The sequence below is a fragment of the Mus pahari genome, chromosome 2 (genome assembly GCF_900095145.1).
Source record: "Mus pahari chromosome 2, PAHARI_EIJ_v1.1, whole genome shotgun sequence".
Taxonomy (NCBI): Eukaryota; Metazoa; Chordata; class Mammalia; order Rodentia; family Muridae; genus Mus; species Mus pahari.
Window position 1 is genome coordinate 73,778,226 of NC_034591.1, and position 14,153 is coordinate 73,792,378.

Consider the following 14,153-nt stretch of genomic DNA (forward strand, 5'->3'; position numbering starts at 1 on the left):
TCCTCGGCCACCAGTTGACTAACACCGGGTTGTAGAAGCCTTGAGATATGTCCTTTGCTGTGATGGGGTTCTTGTGACATGGAGTAAATTGGTATTCTAATTATGATTAATAAGATCATGCTTTGACAGCACCAACAACATCTTGAACTTCTAACAAAAGCTCTAACCAAGCCAAATGGGTGGTTAACAGTCACCCTGACAGCTGGCTGACAGCCACATGGACAACTGTGCATCCATATGTAAATGACACTGTCAGTACCTGGGCCTTTCTCCTGAAATGGACATCCAAGAGCTCAGATAATACTTTCTATGACTATAAATACAAACATCATCAGACTGAGTTTCTGACCCAGGACCCTGCCCCAGTGAACTTCTCCATCTCTATCCTTGGCACTATGGTGGCACTCCTACCCATAGGAATCACCTTGAAGGGTGGTCTCTTGAGCCACTGTGGGAAGCGGGTGCGGCGTGGTAGCCAAGATGGCACCCTGGCTCATTGCCAAGCCCTGTGATCCCTGCTTGTTTACCAAGAACCTGATCATGCACACCTGAATGATCATGCGCACCTGAATGATCATGCGCTGTCCGCCTGACACATAGCATCATACAGCATGATATTGAGTCACTGCCTATCAATGCACACCCTGTCTGCGTGTATGACTCGTGTACTGAGCATGCTGAATGCTGATTGGATGATGAAGAGTGGTGAGAGACTAGTGCAGAGGGTGGAGGGAGATAAATTGGGTGATCCCCCAGAATAAAGCGAGAGAATAAGGGAAGCTGCAGAAGCAGAATAAAGCGGAAGTGGAAGCTGCTCGAATTCTGCCTTGGTGTATGTGTTGTCTTTTCCCCACCTTTGCTGTCCGGAGGCTGGGCACGCAGCATCTGGTGGCCCATACGGGGAACTCTGGAAATAGCATCTGGTGGCCCGTAAGGGGAATCTTTTCTCCAGGAGCAGCTGGTACGAGAAAAAGGAGCTACAGGTGAGTTCTGTGGTAAGTAAGAGTGATCTAGTGCTAGGAATAGGCTCCTGGTATAGGGACAGAGTTAGGCTCCCAGTAGAGGGACGAAGTTAGGTTCCTGGCATAGGGATGAAGTTAAGCTCCCGGGGTTTCGGGACAGAGTTAGGTTCCCGGCACAGGGATGAAGTTTAAAGTGAAGAGAGAAAGAGGAGATTGCTTCAAAAATGAAAGTAAGAGTGGTGTTGGTGCAGCTGCTAGCAATTTGGAATTTAATTAAATCTTGCCTGGCGGATAAAAGTAGAAAGCATGCTGCCAAGTTAGAAAAGTTTTCCTGNGGCCAGGCTGGGCATTTTAAAAGAGATTGTCCCAATAACCCTCGGCCAACTACTGTAGCTCCCGTGAGACGTCCAAAATTATGTCCACGGTGTCGTAAAGGCTCATGCAGCAGAAGCAGAAAAAGGCAAACGAGAAGCCAGCAAAAAAGAAAAGAGGCTAAAGAACAAGAGAGTGAGGAGGGAAGTTCAGATGAATCATCTGACAGTGAGATGAAGTGACTAGCATGATATCTAAGTTGAGTTTCGGGCAAGGAAGGCCGCCTGAATCCTCGGCAACTCCCTTGCCCTCACCTCCTCCCTATAACGGGGAAAGAGGGAGTGAAGGAAAGTGCAGCCACCATGCTTCAGTATGGCGAAATCTGCCTTGTGAAATTGGTGCCTTCCCAGTGTTTCAAGATCAGCAAGGGCAACGATATCCACCTGTTCCCTTCCCAATCTGCATAAGCTGTGGAATTACAGTCAGTAGATGCTAGTGTTTATCCCAGATTTACTCTCAGCTAAAAACTGGAATCTTATTAGTAAAGCAGAGAGTGGATTTGCTACAAAAGCAGATAGATATTCTGGATCAATTAGTCTTTGTGTCATGTGTAACCCATAGGTCAGGAATTTGTGTAACCTCTGTGCAGTATCAGAATTTTTCTCGTGCAGCTAAGTTGTCCCGTGTATTTGGATGAAAGAATTACGGGCATCCATTGTTGCAGTGAATAACGCCCATGTGGAGATTGCTGCCGCTCAGCAGTGGTTGGAGATGATCCAGGGGAGCTTCAGCTTCCTCAAGGATTGGGGAGGGATGGCCTTCTGGGGATTTTTGCTGTGTGTTGTATTGTTGGTATGCTGTGGTGGATGATACACATGCGCAGATGGGTGCAGGCCAATAAACGGTTGTTGATTCAAGCTATGGTGGCTATAGAGTCAGGTAACTCACCCCATGTTTGGCTCCTAATAGTGGCTGAGGGCCATAAACTGTGAAGTCACCAATGACAGGAATATTGAGGTGCTGTGAGCCAGATTGCACACCCCTTTTTTGGCTGCAAGGTGATTCAATGACAGGATTATTGTGGGACACCCCCCCCCCCGCATAGCCTAAGACAGAGCCCTCGCCCACCTAGGACCTTAAAAAGGCCTAGTTACTGGGTGCTGAAAGTGAATGCAAGCCTTATGGCCTAAAACAGGTGCTTCACCGACCCTCTTTTTACAACTCCCCCATCAACCTTTTAATAAAGACAGATGTGATCCCAGAGCCATTTTGATTAAACAGAAAGGGGGAGATGTGGGAAGCAGGTGCAGCCATGCAGCAGCCAAGATGACACCCTGGCTCATTGCCAAGTCCTGTGATCCCTGCTTGTTTACCAAGCATCTGAATGATCACACTCACCTGAATGATCATGTACTGCCCGCCTGACACATAGCGTCATACAGCATGATATTGAGTCACTGGCCTATCAACACCCACCCTGTCTGTGTGCATGGCTCGTGTACAGAGTGTGCTGAATGCTGATTGGATGATAAAGAGTGGTGAGAGATGACTGCAGAGGGTAGAGGGGGATAAATTGGGCGATCCCCCAGAATAAAGCGGAGAATAAAGGAGAATAAAAAGAAGCTGGGAGAGAATAAAGAAAGCTGAAGCTGAAGCGCTGTAGAAGCTGAGGAAGCTGCTTGAAACCTACCTTGGCGTACGTGTCGTCTTTGCCCCACCTCTGCTGGTCAGAGGCTGGGGCGCATGGCAAGCCACTTTGGCAGTTTCTTTTGTGGCCACAAGCTATTATTTTCCTTGCTAGTGTTCTGTTCTCAGGTGACTTTCTGCCACCTGGTTTGTCTGGTATTTTCATCTATTCCTCCTGTTATTTTTTTTTTTTTTTGCTTCTTCCAGTTTTGTGTGCAGTGTAATAAGCCAGTTCACTTAGAAACAGTCTGCCTGGCCTGGCTCTCATCCAATTAAGGGGCAAGAGGAGCTGCCTCTCTTGGAGAAAATCATTCTTAAGGTGCTACTGTTACTAGATTGGGGAGCAGACCACCGTAGTTGGTATAGTGTGACAGAAGATTTCAAGGCAGAGTATGTATATAGAATGCCCAGAGCTCCTGCTACCAGGCTGAATAAAGATGGTTCCTCCCACTCCCTTGCCTGCTCTAGGGCAAATCCTCAAAACCTCATCTCTGTTCTGCTTCTAGGAACTGACAAACCCACAGGACTTGCAACTGCAACAGCAGCTTGTCCCACACCCCCCAACCTACCCTTTGTCGTCGTCATATTGTGTCCTACTTAAGACCCGCCAAGTATTCCTGTGATTTTGTTTCTTCTAACAGAGATGTTTTACCTGGTTTGTCCCTGGTGTTCAATGCCTGCAAACAATAGGTCTTCTATAGATAACGTGCTTTGTGACACACCACTTACTGTTTATTCAGTAAGTATTGCTGTACCATGAGGTTTGTGGGAGGCTCGAGCTGGGCTCCAGTATGGGCAGGAAAGAGACAGGAAAGAAGGCTGGTGGGGACCAGCATTGGAAGAGGAAACTGGAGAACTCTGGGCTGAAGCGGCTAAGAGACAGGGGCCTAGGGTGGGTGGTACGCTGAACGTTCCTGAAGCTGTGGTCCCATCACCCTGGGGGTATAGTCATGAGTAGATGGATCCTGTGCTCTATGCCCCAGACAGAGAGGCCAGCAAGGTGGATCCCAGGGAATGCATAATCTTCATCAACAGAAGGACAGACTGACAGGGACCCAGGCTCTGTCTCATGGGTATCAGCATAGAACCTCAAGTCTGCATCTTTGTGGTGAACAGGGGAGAGCTCCCCTGGGGATGGGGTGTATATAGGAAAGACTTCTTCCAGGAAGTGTGTGTTCTTGCACAGAGCCAGCCCTTCATGGTCTGGTGGCTTCATTCCTTGTTGGTCTCTCTGTCTTGGACACAGAACACGTGGGGAACCTAATCTCACCCTCCATCTATCCCCTTGGCAGCCATACACAGGTGGGATGGAAACCCAGGCTGCCCCTTCCTTACCCAAGGCAGGTCTTTACATTCTCTGAGCTCCAGTTTATGCATCTGCAAAATGTAGGGTGTGGTTGGTGGTCTTGGTTGTCAATTTTACTACATCTGGGATCTACTAAACCCCAAGCAACTGGGCAACCCTGTGAGGTGTTTTCTTTATTGGATCATTTAAAGTGGGAAGACCTGTCCTAAATCTGGGCCACACCTTCTGGTGGGAGCCCCCAATATGAGAGAAAGAAGTTTTGGCTTTTTTGTCTGCCTGCTTGCTTTCACAGTTACTGGAAAGTTTATCTAGCCTGGTGCTAATATATTTTTTTTAACTAGTATTAGAACCTTCATCTTTGGGATTCCAATGTAGACTGAAGACTAGCAGAAATATCTAGCCTCATGAACAGTAAGAACAACTGAATTTGTAGCCTTTCCACTGGGAGACAGCAATCACTGGACAAGTCAGACCACAGTCTATAATGTAAGCCACTCTGATAATCCTCAGCCGAGCATGGTGGCACACGCCTTTAATTCCATCACTTGGGAGGCAGAAGCAGGTGGGTCTCTAAGTTCAAGGCCAGTGTGGCCTACTAGAGGGAGTTCTAGGACAGCCAGCATTGCACAGAGAATCCCTGTCTTGAAAAGCCAAAATGAATGAATGAACGAATGAATGAATAAATAAATCCTCATATTCATGTGTGTATGTTTATATATAGTATGGTGGTTTGAATAAGAAAGACCCACATTAGCTAGTATATTTAGTCAGCACTTAGTCACCAGGAAATAGGACGGTTTGAAAGTTTGGAAGGATTAGGAAGTGTGTCCTTGTTGGAGGAAGTGTATCACTGAGGGTGGACTTTGGGTTTCAAAAGCCCATGGCAGGTCCAGTGTTTCTTTCTCTGCTGGCTGCCTTTGGATGGGGGTGTAAAGCTCTCAGTATCATGTATGCTGTCTTGTTCCCTGCTGTGATGGTCATGGACTACCCTCTGAAACTATAAGCAAGTCCCTAATTGAATGCTTTCTTCTGTAAGTGTGGCCTTGGTCCTGGTGTCTCCTTACAACAATAGAACAGTGACTAAGATATATTTAATCATTCCGTCAGTTCTTTTCCTCTCGAGAACCCTGACTAATATGCGGGTTATTTTAATTACTCTGCAGTTATTTACTGCACACCTCGTACATGTCAGGCCCCATGTTTGGCTCTGGGAGCACGACCTCACACAGTGACTATCTATGCACTTATGGTGGGCACACACAAGTCTTCCAAGCAGCTAATCCCTGCCCTATGCTTGCTATCTGAAGGGCATGGCCTTGGGGAGAAGTGGACCTCACAGGTGGATCTTGGTGGCTTCTCTTTTGCAAACCTGTCTCTTGAAACAGGGAAGCTATCAACAAGAGAAGAATGGATACAGAGAATGTGGTATGGTTGTTTGTAGGAAAATAGGATAACTGGATATAATAATATTAAGTAAATTATACCACTCGCAGAAAGACAAAACATCATATGTTTTTGCTCATAAGCTATGCTGGTTGGTTTTTGTTAGCTTGAAACAAACTAGAGTTACCCAGAAAGGAAACCTCATTCGAGGAGTAGCCTCCAATCAGATTAGCCTGTGAGTGTATCTGCTGAACACTGTCTTGATTGTTGACTGATGTCGGAGGGCAGCCCAGCATGGGCGGTATCACCCCCTAGGCAGGTTGACCTAGGCTGTATAAGAAAGGAAGATGAATGTGAGTCTGGAAGCAGCTTTCCTCCAGGTTCTTGCCTCTGCTCTAGTCTGAGTCCCTGCTCTGACTTCGCTCAGTGACTGACTGTGATCAGGACGTGCAAGCCAAAGGAAACCTTTCTTCCCCAAGTTGCTTTTGGTCAGAATATTTGTCATAGCAACAGAAGCTTAACTGAAACATATGAGACGTCTAGATTTTATACTGGAATGTTGAATTATGTATGAAGATAGAAATGAAACTGTTTAGGAGAACAAAGGGGACTAATGAGAGGGAAGACAAAGAAGGGGGCATATGCTCAGTGTATAATATGCTTTGTGTGACAATGCCTCACACTCCAAGTAAAATGCATGGAGACTCTATACAGTGAAAGAAAACAGACAGGTTTAGAGTTGAGTGAAGAGGCAGAGACCCCGCTCCAAAAGGAGCCAGGATACACAAAATGACAGCACCAAGAAGCAGCAAAGCTTGAAGGATGACGTCCTGCCTCTTCCTACAGTTTGTTTCTGACCAAGCCCAGATTTTCTAGCTGCCTGAATATTTTCTTTCCTTGGTATAGAGCTTGGGAAACTGAGGCCAACAAGTACCCAGGTCTACCTTACCACTGTGCTAGTCCCTGGCCTTCCCAACTTTTGCATTATTGCCAGGCTATGGTTCATGCCCCAGGTGGCTGCAGCTGTCCTTTCCCACCCAGAACCTTAAACTGAGAGTCACGACACACCTTTGAGTTCAGAAGAGCTGCTTGAGCCAAAAGCCTGAAATGGGAGAAGAAACTTAGCACACATCTACACGATGTATGCGCTCTCAAAGAAGCCCGTGTCTACTGGAAGGCGTCAGTGGCCAGTGCAGACTCTGAACTGAGATAGCGGCCCAAACCCTCCTGCTTGGTGCTGCCCACCTCAAGAGACTCCACCCACCAGCCATCCTGTATCCCCAACTCTACTGGACTTGCGCCAACTCAAGCCTCAGCTTCCTCTCCTGCCATCCAGAGGCCCCGTTGATGCAGAGTCTGGGACCACACAGACGTGGAGCAGGTCCTGACTTCAGAGAGACCTTGCCTGTTGGAGGTTGCTTTTCTCTTTTGTTGTTTGGTTGTGTTTGCCTGAGAGGGCAGGAAATACATACTTCAGGATGTCAAAAAGTTGAGCAAACCAGCCTCTTCTCTGAACGCCTGAGTTCTGCTGATGCTCTGACCTACACTGCCCTCTCATGGCCATATGGAATCATTGCAGCCTCACATCACTGTCCTTAACACAGGAAGGAAGACTCCTTTGATGGAGAGAGGACTCTCTTGAAGGTGGGAGGACTCCCTTGCTACTGCTCTCTAACCTAAGCCTCAGAATCACCTCTCACACACAATGGGCACATTTAGGGAACACTTTGTTTTAGCAGCAGTGGGGGCTGCCCTTTCCCAGGCCTTGGCTGTTAGCCTGGTCCTTCTCATCACTTACCGTTTCTGTTCAGTGCTCAGAAGTGGAGCACGGGTTAGAGAAGGGAAGAGGAGTTCCGTGTAGTGAGGTAATTTAGGTAGGTGTCTGTCCTGGTTAGTTTTTTTGTCAACCTGACACAGGCTAGAGTCATTTGAGAAGATGCCTCCACCAGACTGGCCTATGGGTGAGCCTAAAGGGCTTTCTTGACTGATAATTTATGTGGAAGGGCCCTGCCCACTGTGGGTGGCACCGCTCCTGGGAAGATAGAACCAGATGATGTAAGAAAGCAGGCAGGGCAAGTCACTAAGTAAGGCTCCTCCACGGTTTCTGCTCCATTTCCTGTCTCCAGGCTTCTGCCCTATTAACTAGGACAGAAATTGGTATTAGGATGGGGGCATTGTAACAAATCTGACCGTGTATTTTAGGGAGAATTATACTTTCGTTTGAACTTCGGGCTGGACAAGCCATTGAGTGCTCAGAACTCAGTGGGCTGTTCTCTGGGCTCGTGGAGGCTACAAATGCAAAGAGGCCTGGCTAGTGACATTCAGAGCGAAGGAAAGATCTATCCGAGGTATTGAGTGATATTTGGCGTTCAGACCTGTGGCTCTAGTCAGCTAGGGCAGAGAGTGATATTTTGCATTTAGACCTGTGGCTCCTGGCAGCTAGAGCTGAAGAATTATCCATGGTTAATGTTAGCTTACAGGTGATTCCACCAGGCTCTCCTCAGGGACCTAGCAACGGCTTATACCTGTTGCCAGTGCCAGCTGTGCCACTTATAAAAGGACTACCTGCCACCCAACCCCACCTCCTGTTCTCAGGGGAGTTCTCTCTCCCCCTTTCTGTCACTCCTTCCCCAGGTCCTCACCCCTCTCCCTCCTCCACAAATCCCCCTTTATACCAGATTTGTTGCATGGAATTGTCACATGGAGTTCTGATCACTCAACGATCCTGAGCACTAATTACTCAGGGACACACCTTGGCATGGGTTTGCCAGGTACTCCCTTGACCCTTTGTACCTCGTAACAGTTAACAGCAGACCAGAATGACCAGGGCAAACCTTTGCTTTGCTGGCAGCACAATCGATGCTGGTTAAGAAGTTAGCGGCAAGTAAGACGAGGCCAGCATCACTGAGATAAAATCTTGTGGGGGATATTTCCCTGGGGTCAGCACAAAGAAGCTGTGGTCCAGAGGAAGTTGAGGCTGTGTCTTACACTGGTAGTTGAACTTGGTAATATGTAGGAGCCTCTCAGATGGCACTGGTTTCAAAAGGCTAGGGAAAGTCACCTACCCCACAGAAGCTTGTCCAGGTGAGAGAGTGACATTCACATATGCTGCTAACTGGGCACTGCTGGCTTTAAATAGCCATTGAAAACACAAGCAAATGCTTTTTCGTAGCCAGAACCTACACCATTTCTGGGTCACGTGAACAGTCCTCCACTCCTCCATAGCAGGGTTAGGAACCCCGGAAGCTCTCCACCCCAGCTAGCACACTGCACACACTGGCACCCCTCTTGTGAACCAGGGCATGGCGACCCCAGCCTGACTGTGGTTGGCACCTACAAGCCTGCTGGAGCTGCTGAGACAAGAGACCCTCGAGAGCTGCCTCTGGCCACTGTGAGGGAAGCTGGTGGGCATGACTAGCTCTCTCGGTGGGTAACACCATCTGCAGGCCCCAACATTGGCCCCAGCCAGCTCCAGCTGCCTCCGAGGGAAGGGCATTGTACTGCATAGAGCACCGTCTACCTGCCTTTCTCCTGGCCTCTGTTCTGTGCCAGCACTTGTGTTCACAGCACCTGCTCTTAGATAAATATTTGTCAGCCAAACACTTGTCTTTTGTTGGAAGAAGACATCCCAAGACAGACTCCAGAGAAACCGCTTTATTTTAATGAGCTTTGATCAGGGTACAACAAGAGCAAAGGGAATGAATGTTGGTGCTGAAAACAGAGAACCTTGGGTTTTTCCTCGTGACTGTGACCAGGTAATAGGTAGAAGCAACATGGTCAGTGTTAGGAAGCTGTGAAGCAAGGCTTTACAAATGTTTTCTAGAACTTCCCCAGGGAAGGCGATTCTCCGCCAGCGGCCTCAGGCACTGGAACCCTTCCGGGCCACCACAAAGCACAAACCGTCGTGGACACAGTGAGTTTCCGAGTAGTTGAGGGAGACGCAGTTGCACTTCAGCACCTGGCAGCCAGCATCTTGAAGAGCCTTCTCCACCGTCTCCTTCTCCAGGTAGACCCCAGAGAACTTCTTGGGGCCCACCATATAGTGCTGGAAGCGTAAAGTAACCAAGGTCACCAGGTGGCCTCCTGGCTTCAGCAGACCAGCCAGTCTGCGCAAGGCTGCCCGGTAGGTGTCTACATCAGGGCAGGCACACTCCATGGCCAGGAAGGTCAGCACGCAGTCAGCCAGAGGCACCTGAGCTGACCCCAGCGGGGGTGTCTTGGTCACATCACACCTCAGGACACGAGTGACTGTCCTCCGGAGCTTGGCCTCCTTCTCCTGCCACCTGCTTCTGTGAGAGGGTCAAAGAGATGTTGTTATGATCACAACGGAGAGCATGACCGCAATGAGCCAATGTAATAAGCGATAAAGTTCGTAATTATGGAAAGCAGCGTTTGTGGCGCTTACGACTTTCTCTGGCCCCACAACCATCCCGCTATTTAATCTAACTGGCTGGAAACCAAGACACAGAGATGCTCACAGCCACCAGGGATGGAGGACTTGGCGTCTGATTTGCCCTCCTCTTTCACACCTCCCCTTCCTTCTTAAAATCATTTAGTCTTTTTTGGTGAGTTTTATCATTACTGTTTTTGTTTGTGTGTATGTGTGTGTATGTGCATGTGTGTGTGGAAATGTGCATGCAAATGTTTGCTCGTGTGTGTGTGTGTGTGTGTGTGTGTGTGTGTGTGTGTAGGCCAGCGTACAACCTCAGGTGTCACTCCTCCGGAGTTGACTCCTTTTTCTTCTTTTATTGACACACTGGCTGAGGGGACTCACAGGGTTACTACAGACGTCAGCATCCCCCAAGCTCTAAGTGGGATTTCTCTGGTGATTGTCACTGCGAGGGTAGCTCTGCCACCTGCTGTCCCGACTGGGTTTGACACTCAGCTTGGTCTACTGGATAGCTCTTTTAAAGATGCAGGTCCTGAACTATTGAGATGACTCAGTGTGTAAAGAAGCTTGCTGCTGAGCAAGCCTCATAAGCGGAGTTCGATCCCAAGGACCGACATGTTGAGAAGAGAGAACCAGTTCCCACAGGTTAACCTCTGACCTCCACACATCCACTGTGGAATGCATGCCAGCACACACACACACACGCACACACACACACATGCACATACCAGACATACATGTATACCTACATATGACCATTGTACACACATATATACACATATATGCACATATACACACACATATATGTACATAAAGATACAAATATATACTCTCACAAAGACAAATACACACACACACATACTCATGCTCTATCCATGCATAATGCAAGCACAAATACACACAGGTACATTCACACACACATGCACACAAGCTGTATCATTATGTCACTATTAACACAGCCTTGTATGCCGGTGTGTGGCCTTGGCGGCCCTCCCCAATGCATGTCCTCTCTATATGTGGGTCTGCAGCCCTTGCTGTGCGGCTCATGTCACTTGCATGGTTTTCCTGAGACACATCCTTGTTCCTTCACCTCAACTACAGGAGAGGTCACCTCTCGCCCAGACCCTTGCCCTCCTGTCCCTGCCGAAGCCTTCCTTCCGCCTCCCACTGCCTTTCTACATCTAGCATGGTGGTAGCCGTCTTCCTGTGTAACAGGAGCTCCAGGGGGCTCCCTCTGCCTGGCTGTGTGTGCTTGACTCATGACACTCAGATGGGACTATCTCCAAGACCCCTAGAGTTAGTGTCCCTCAAACCATGACCACCGTAGACTGTTCTGAACTCTGAGTCAGTATTCTGTTCCAATATTTCAGGACAGAAATATTAACCTGTTTCTACTCTGCTCTGAGGATGGCTAGAGGACCCTCTCTCAGCCAGGGCCTCAGTTTCCCCATCTGTAGGACAAGGTCAGAATTACTGACCCTTGCAGCTCCAGTTGGGGGCATATATCCTCTATGAACCAAAGTGACACAGGACCTGCAGAAGGTCACTCCTATTGGTCTCTGTGCTTGGTCACAATGCTGGCGGGACAAGTGTAGGGTACATCCCATGGACTGGCTTTCTACAACAAGTGTGTCCTCCAACATCAATGGAGACACTGAACCAGTTTCCAGAGCAGAGTAGGGGTGGTGCAGGCTGGACAGTCAGCAGGACTTCCCGGAGGAGGTGACTTAGAAGCTGGTGTCACAGTTGGGTTGAGCAGATACAGAGAAAGGGACAGTAGGGCCAGACGGTCTGGAGCAGCATTAATACTGGAGGAGGCACTGACCCAGAGGGAATGCTAGAGGTTCATGAGGTTAAGGAGGGCCAGGAGGAAAGTGAGGTGGGTGGTGAGTTCCTGAGCTGTCTGAGCCCCAGAGGGACCTTGTCTGAGAAGGACAAGGTGGGTGGACAACATGGGACCACTTTTAGGTACCTGTCTCCCTCCAGCTCACACACATGTTGCACTATGGAGGACCAGTCGTAGGCTCCTGGCTCCTTCTTCAGCCATTTCTGAATCTCCTGCAGGTTCTGCGGGGTGTAGTCAGTGACAATGATCTCCCGGAAGACCTCACATGCTGAAAGCAGCTGGTAGATGGTGGGGCCAGAGCCAACGTCGATCAGGACATCGCCCCCTACACCTCCTGGGGAGATAGCATGGCAGGTTTACGCACCCGACCTCACATCCTGCTGAGTAACTCCAAACCACCTTAGGATGTGCCAGTTGGAGCATCCCCTTGCCTCTGGGCTGTGTGTTGACAGAACTGGGAAGCAACAGGGGGCGGGGAACAGCTGACATTCTTAACTGCCTCCCCATTACCCAGGATACTAGTGGTGGCCTGGGAGGTATGTCTGGTCTTCTAGGTAAACTCAGGATTTCTCTCTCTCTCTCTCTCTCTCTCTCTCTCTCTCTCTCTCTCTCTCTCTCATCAGTTGGCACAGCCTTATTTCAAAGAACATTGGATTTAGAAAACTGGGGGAATTGGTAGAGTGACAGGGTCTGGGATAAAGGCTGAAGTCACTTGAAGTCTTATGCTTTCTTCTTGCTGGTGTTACTATTAGCTCTCTGACTTTGACTGGCCACCCCTCTCCCTCCCCAGCCTTAGTCTGCCCTTAGACGTTGGGGACAAATCATGGAAACTTGTATGCATGTTTACGGGGAAGAATTTTCATCAGGTTTTTTTTTTTTTCAGAGAGACTCAAGGTTCCAGAAAGGCTACAGAGCTTTCTGGAAGGCCTCTGGCAGGAGGGGAGGGAAGAGCAGTCTTGGTGCCCAGTCCTATGTCACTTCTCTCAGCACGGGCCTGGGAGCTCCACAAATCTGGGGGTACCCCTCAAAGTTTACGAGTGCAGCTACTGAGGCTGATCATGGCTGCAAGCCGAGTTCTTTGTTCCTGAGGAATGGTTCCCCTGGATCCGCACACATTGCCATCTCTGGGCCCCGCTGGCCTTCAGACCAGTTACCTGGGTAGCATCTGTATGTACAGAAAGAGCTCTCCCTGTTGGCACGGCTCCAGCCCCTCCCCAGGGAGACCTCGGCCACTCACCTGTAGAGAAGGTCTCGTAGAGGTTCTGCAGGCTAAACTTTACGATTTCCTGCTCTGCCACGGGGCCAGAGTGGAAGCTGTAGTAGGTGGTCAGGTAGTCTTTGGGGGTGAACTCTTTTTCATAGTCCTCACCTCCCATGAATACCTTGCCCTCCATTCTAGCCAGCCCACCCAGCTGTCTGGACTCCTTTGCCTCTATCAAGTCCTCATCCCTTCCCACCTTGCCTTTTATAGTCTCTTTCGGAGACCTCCCACCTCGGGGAGGAGCTAGGTGCAGATGGTGTCAGAGTGCCGGTGTCAGATCCCTGGCTGGATTTGATTTTTGTGATGAAGCAAGAGAATGCTAGAGGGCCCCCAGTCCTGTCCTGGGTCACTGGGCCCCAAAGCTCTCATTCCCTGGTCTTCTAGGGTGGCATGTGGACAACTGGGATCGGGCGAGAAAGAGAATTACAGAGGGACAGAGGTACACAGACAGACAAAGAGAAAGAGGCAGAGACCAAAGAGATAAGGGTCTGCTCAGGGATGCTTCACTCCTGGGGTTGAGAGTAGAGGGTGGGGACACAGGGCCAGAGCCAACACATTCACGGCCCCTGGGCTTCATCTCTGATATGGCAAACAAAACAAGAACCAGAACAGAAGTGCTCCTCGGGCTGGGGAAGAAGGAGGATCAGAGGTTGTTCAAATCTCTCTGCTATTCTCACTCAGTGAACTTGCCTTTGAAAACAGCTTGTCTTTAACTGAGTTAATGATTCCCTAGTGGTTTAAGTCTTGTTTTCTCATTTGGCTTAATGCTTTCTTTTCTTTTTCTTTTCTTTTCTTTTTTTCTTTTTATGAGCTCGGGAGTAAACTTTGACAGCACCTCCCCAAATCACTAGGCCTGTGTGTTGGCCAAGCCCTGTATTTGGACAAACAATTGAAAACGTGTCACAAGACTGCACAGAGCGCCACACATCCACATCCACGTGTGTGCACATGTGCATGTTGTCCTCTGTCCCCAGAGTCATCAGCTCACACAGATCTGCTGTGGTCTG

The 14,153-nt window shown here is 49.0% G+C and overlaps 1 protein-coding gene across 1 annotated transcript; it reads right to left on the bottom strand.

The window, feature by feature from the left end:
* Window positions 1-9,288: 9,288 nt before the first annotated feature.
* Window positions 9,289-13,334, bottom strand: Inmt (indolethylamine N-methyltransferase). The gene is made up of 3 exons (XM_021191695.2): window positions 13,123-13,334; window positions 12,012-12,219; window positions 9,289-9,938 (listed from the first exon to the last, which is right to left on the bottom strand). The coding sequence occupies exons 1-3, from the start codon at window positions 13,277-13,279 to the stop codon at window positions 9,509-9,511; spliced, it is 795 nt and encodes a 264-aa protein (XP_021047354.1). The 5' UTR covers window positions 13,280-13,334; the 3' UTR covers window positions 9,289-9,508.
* Window positions 13,335-14,153: the final 819 nt, after the last annotated feature.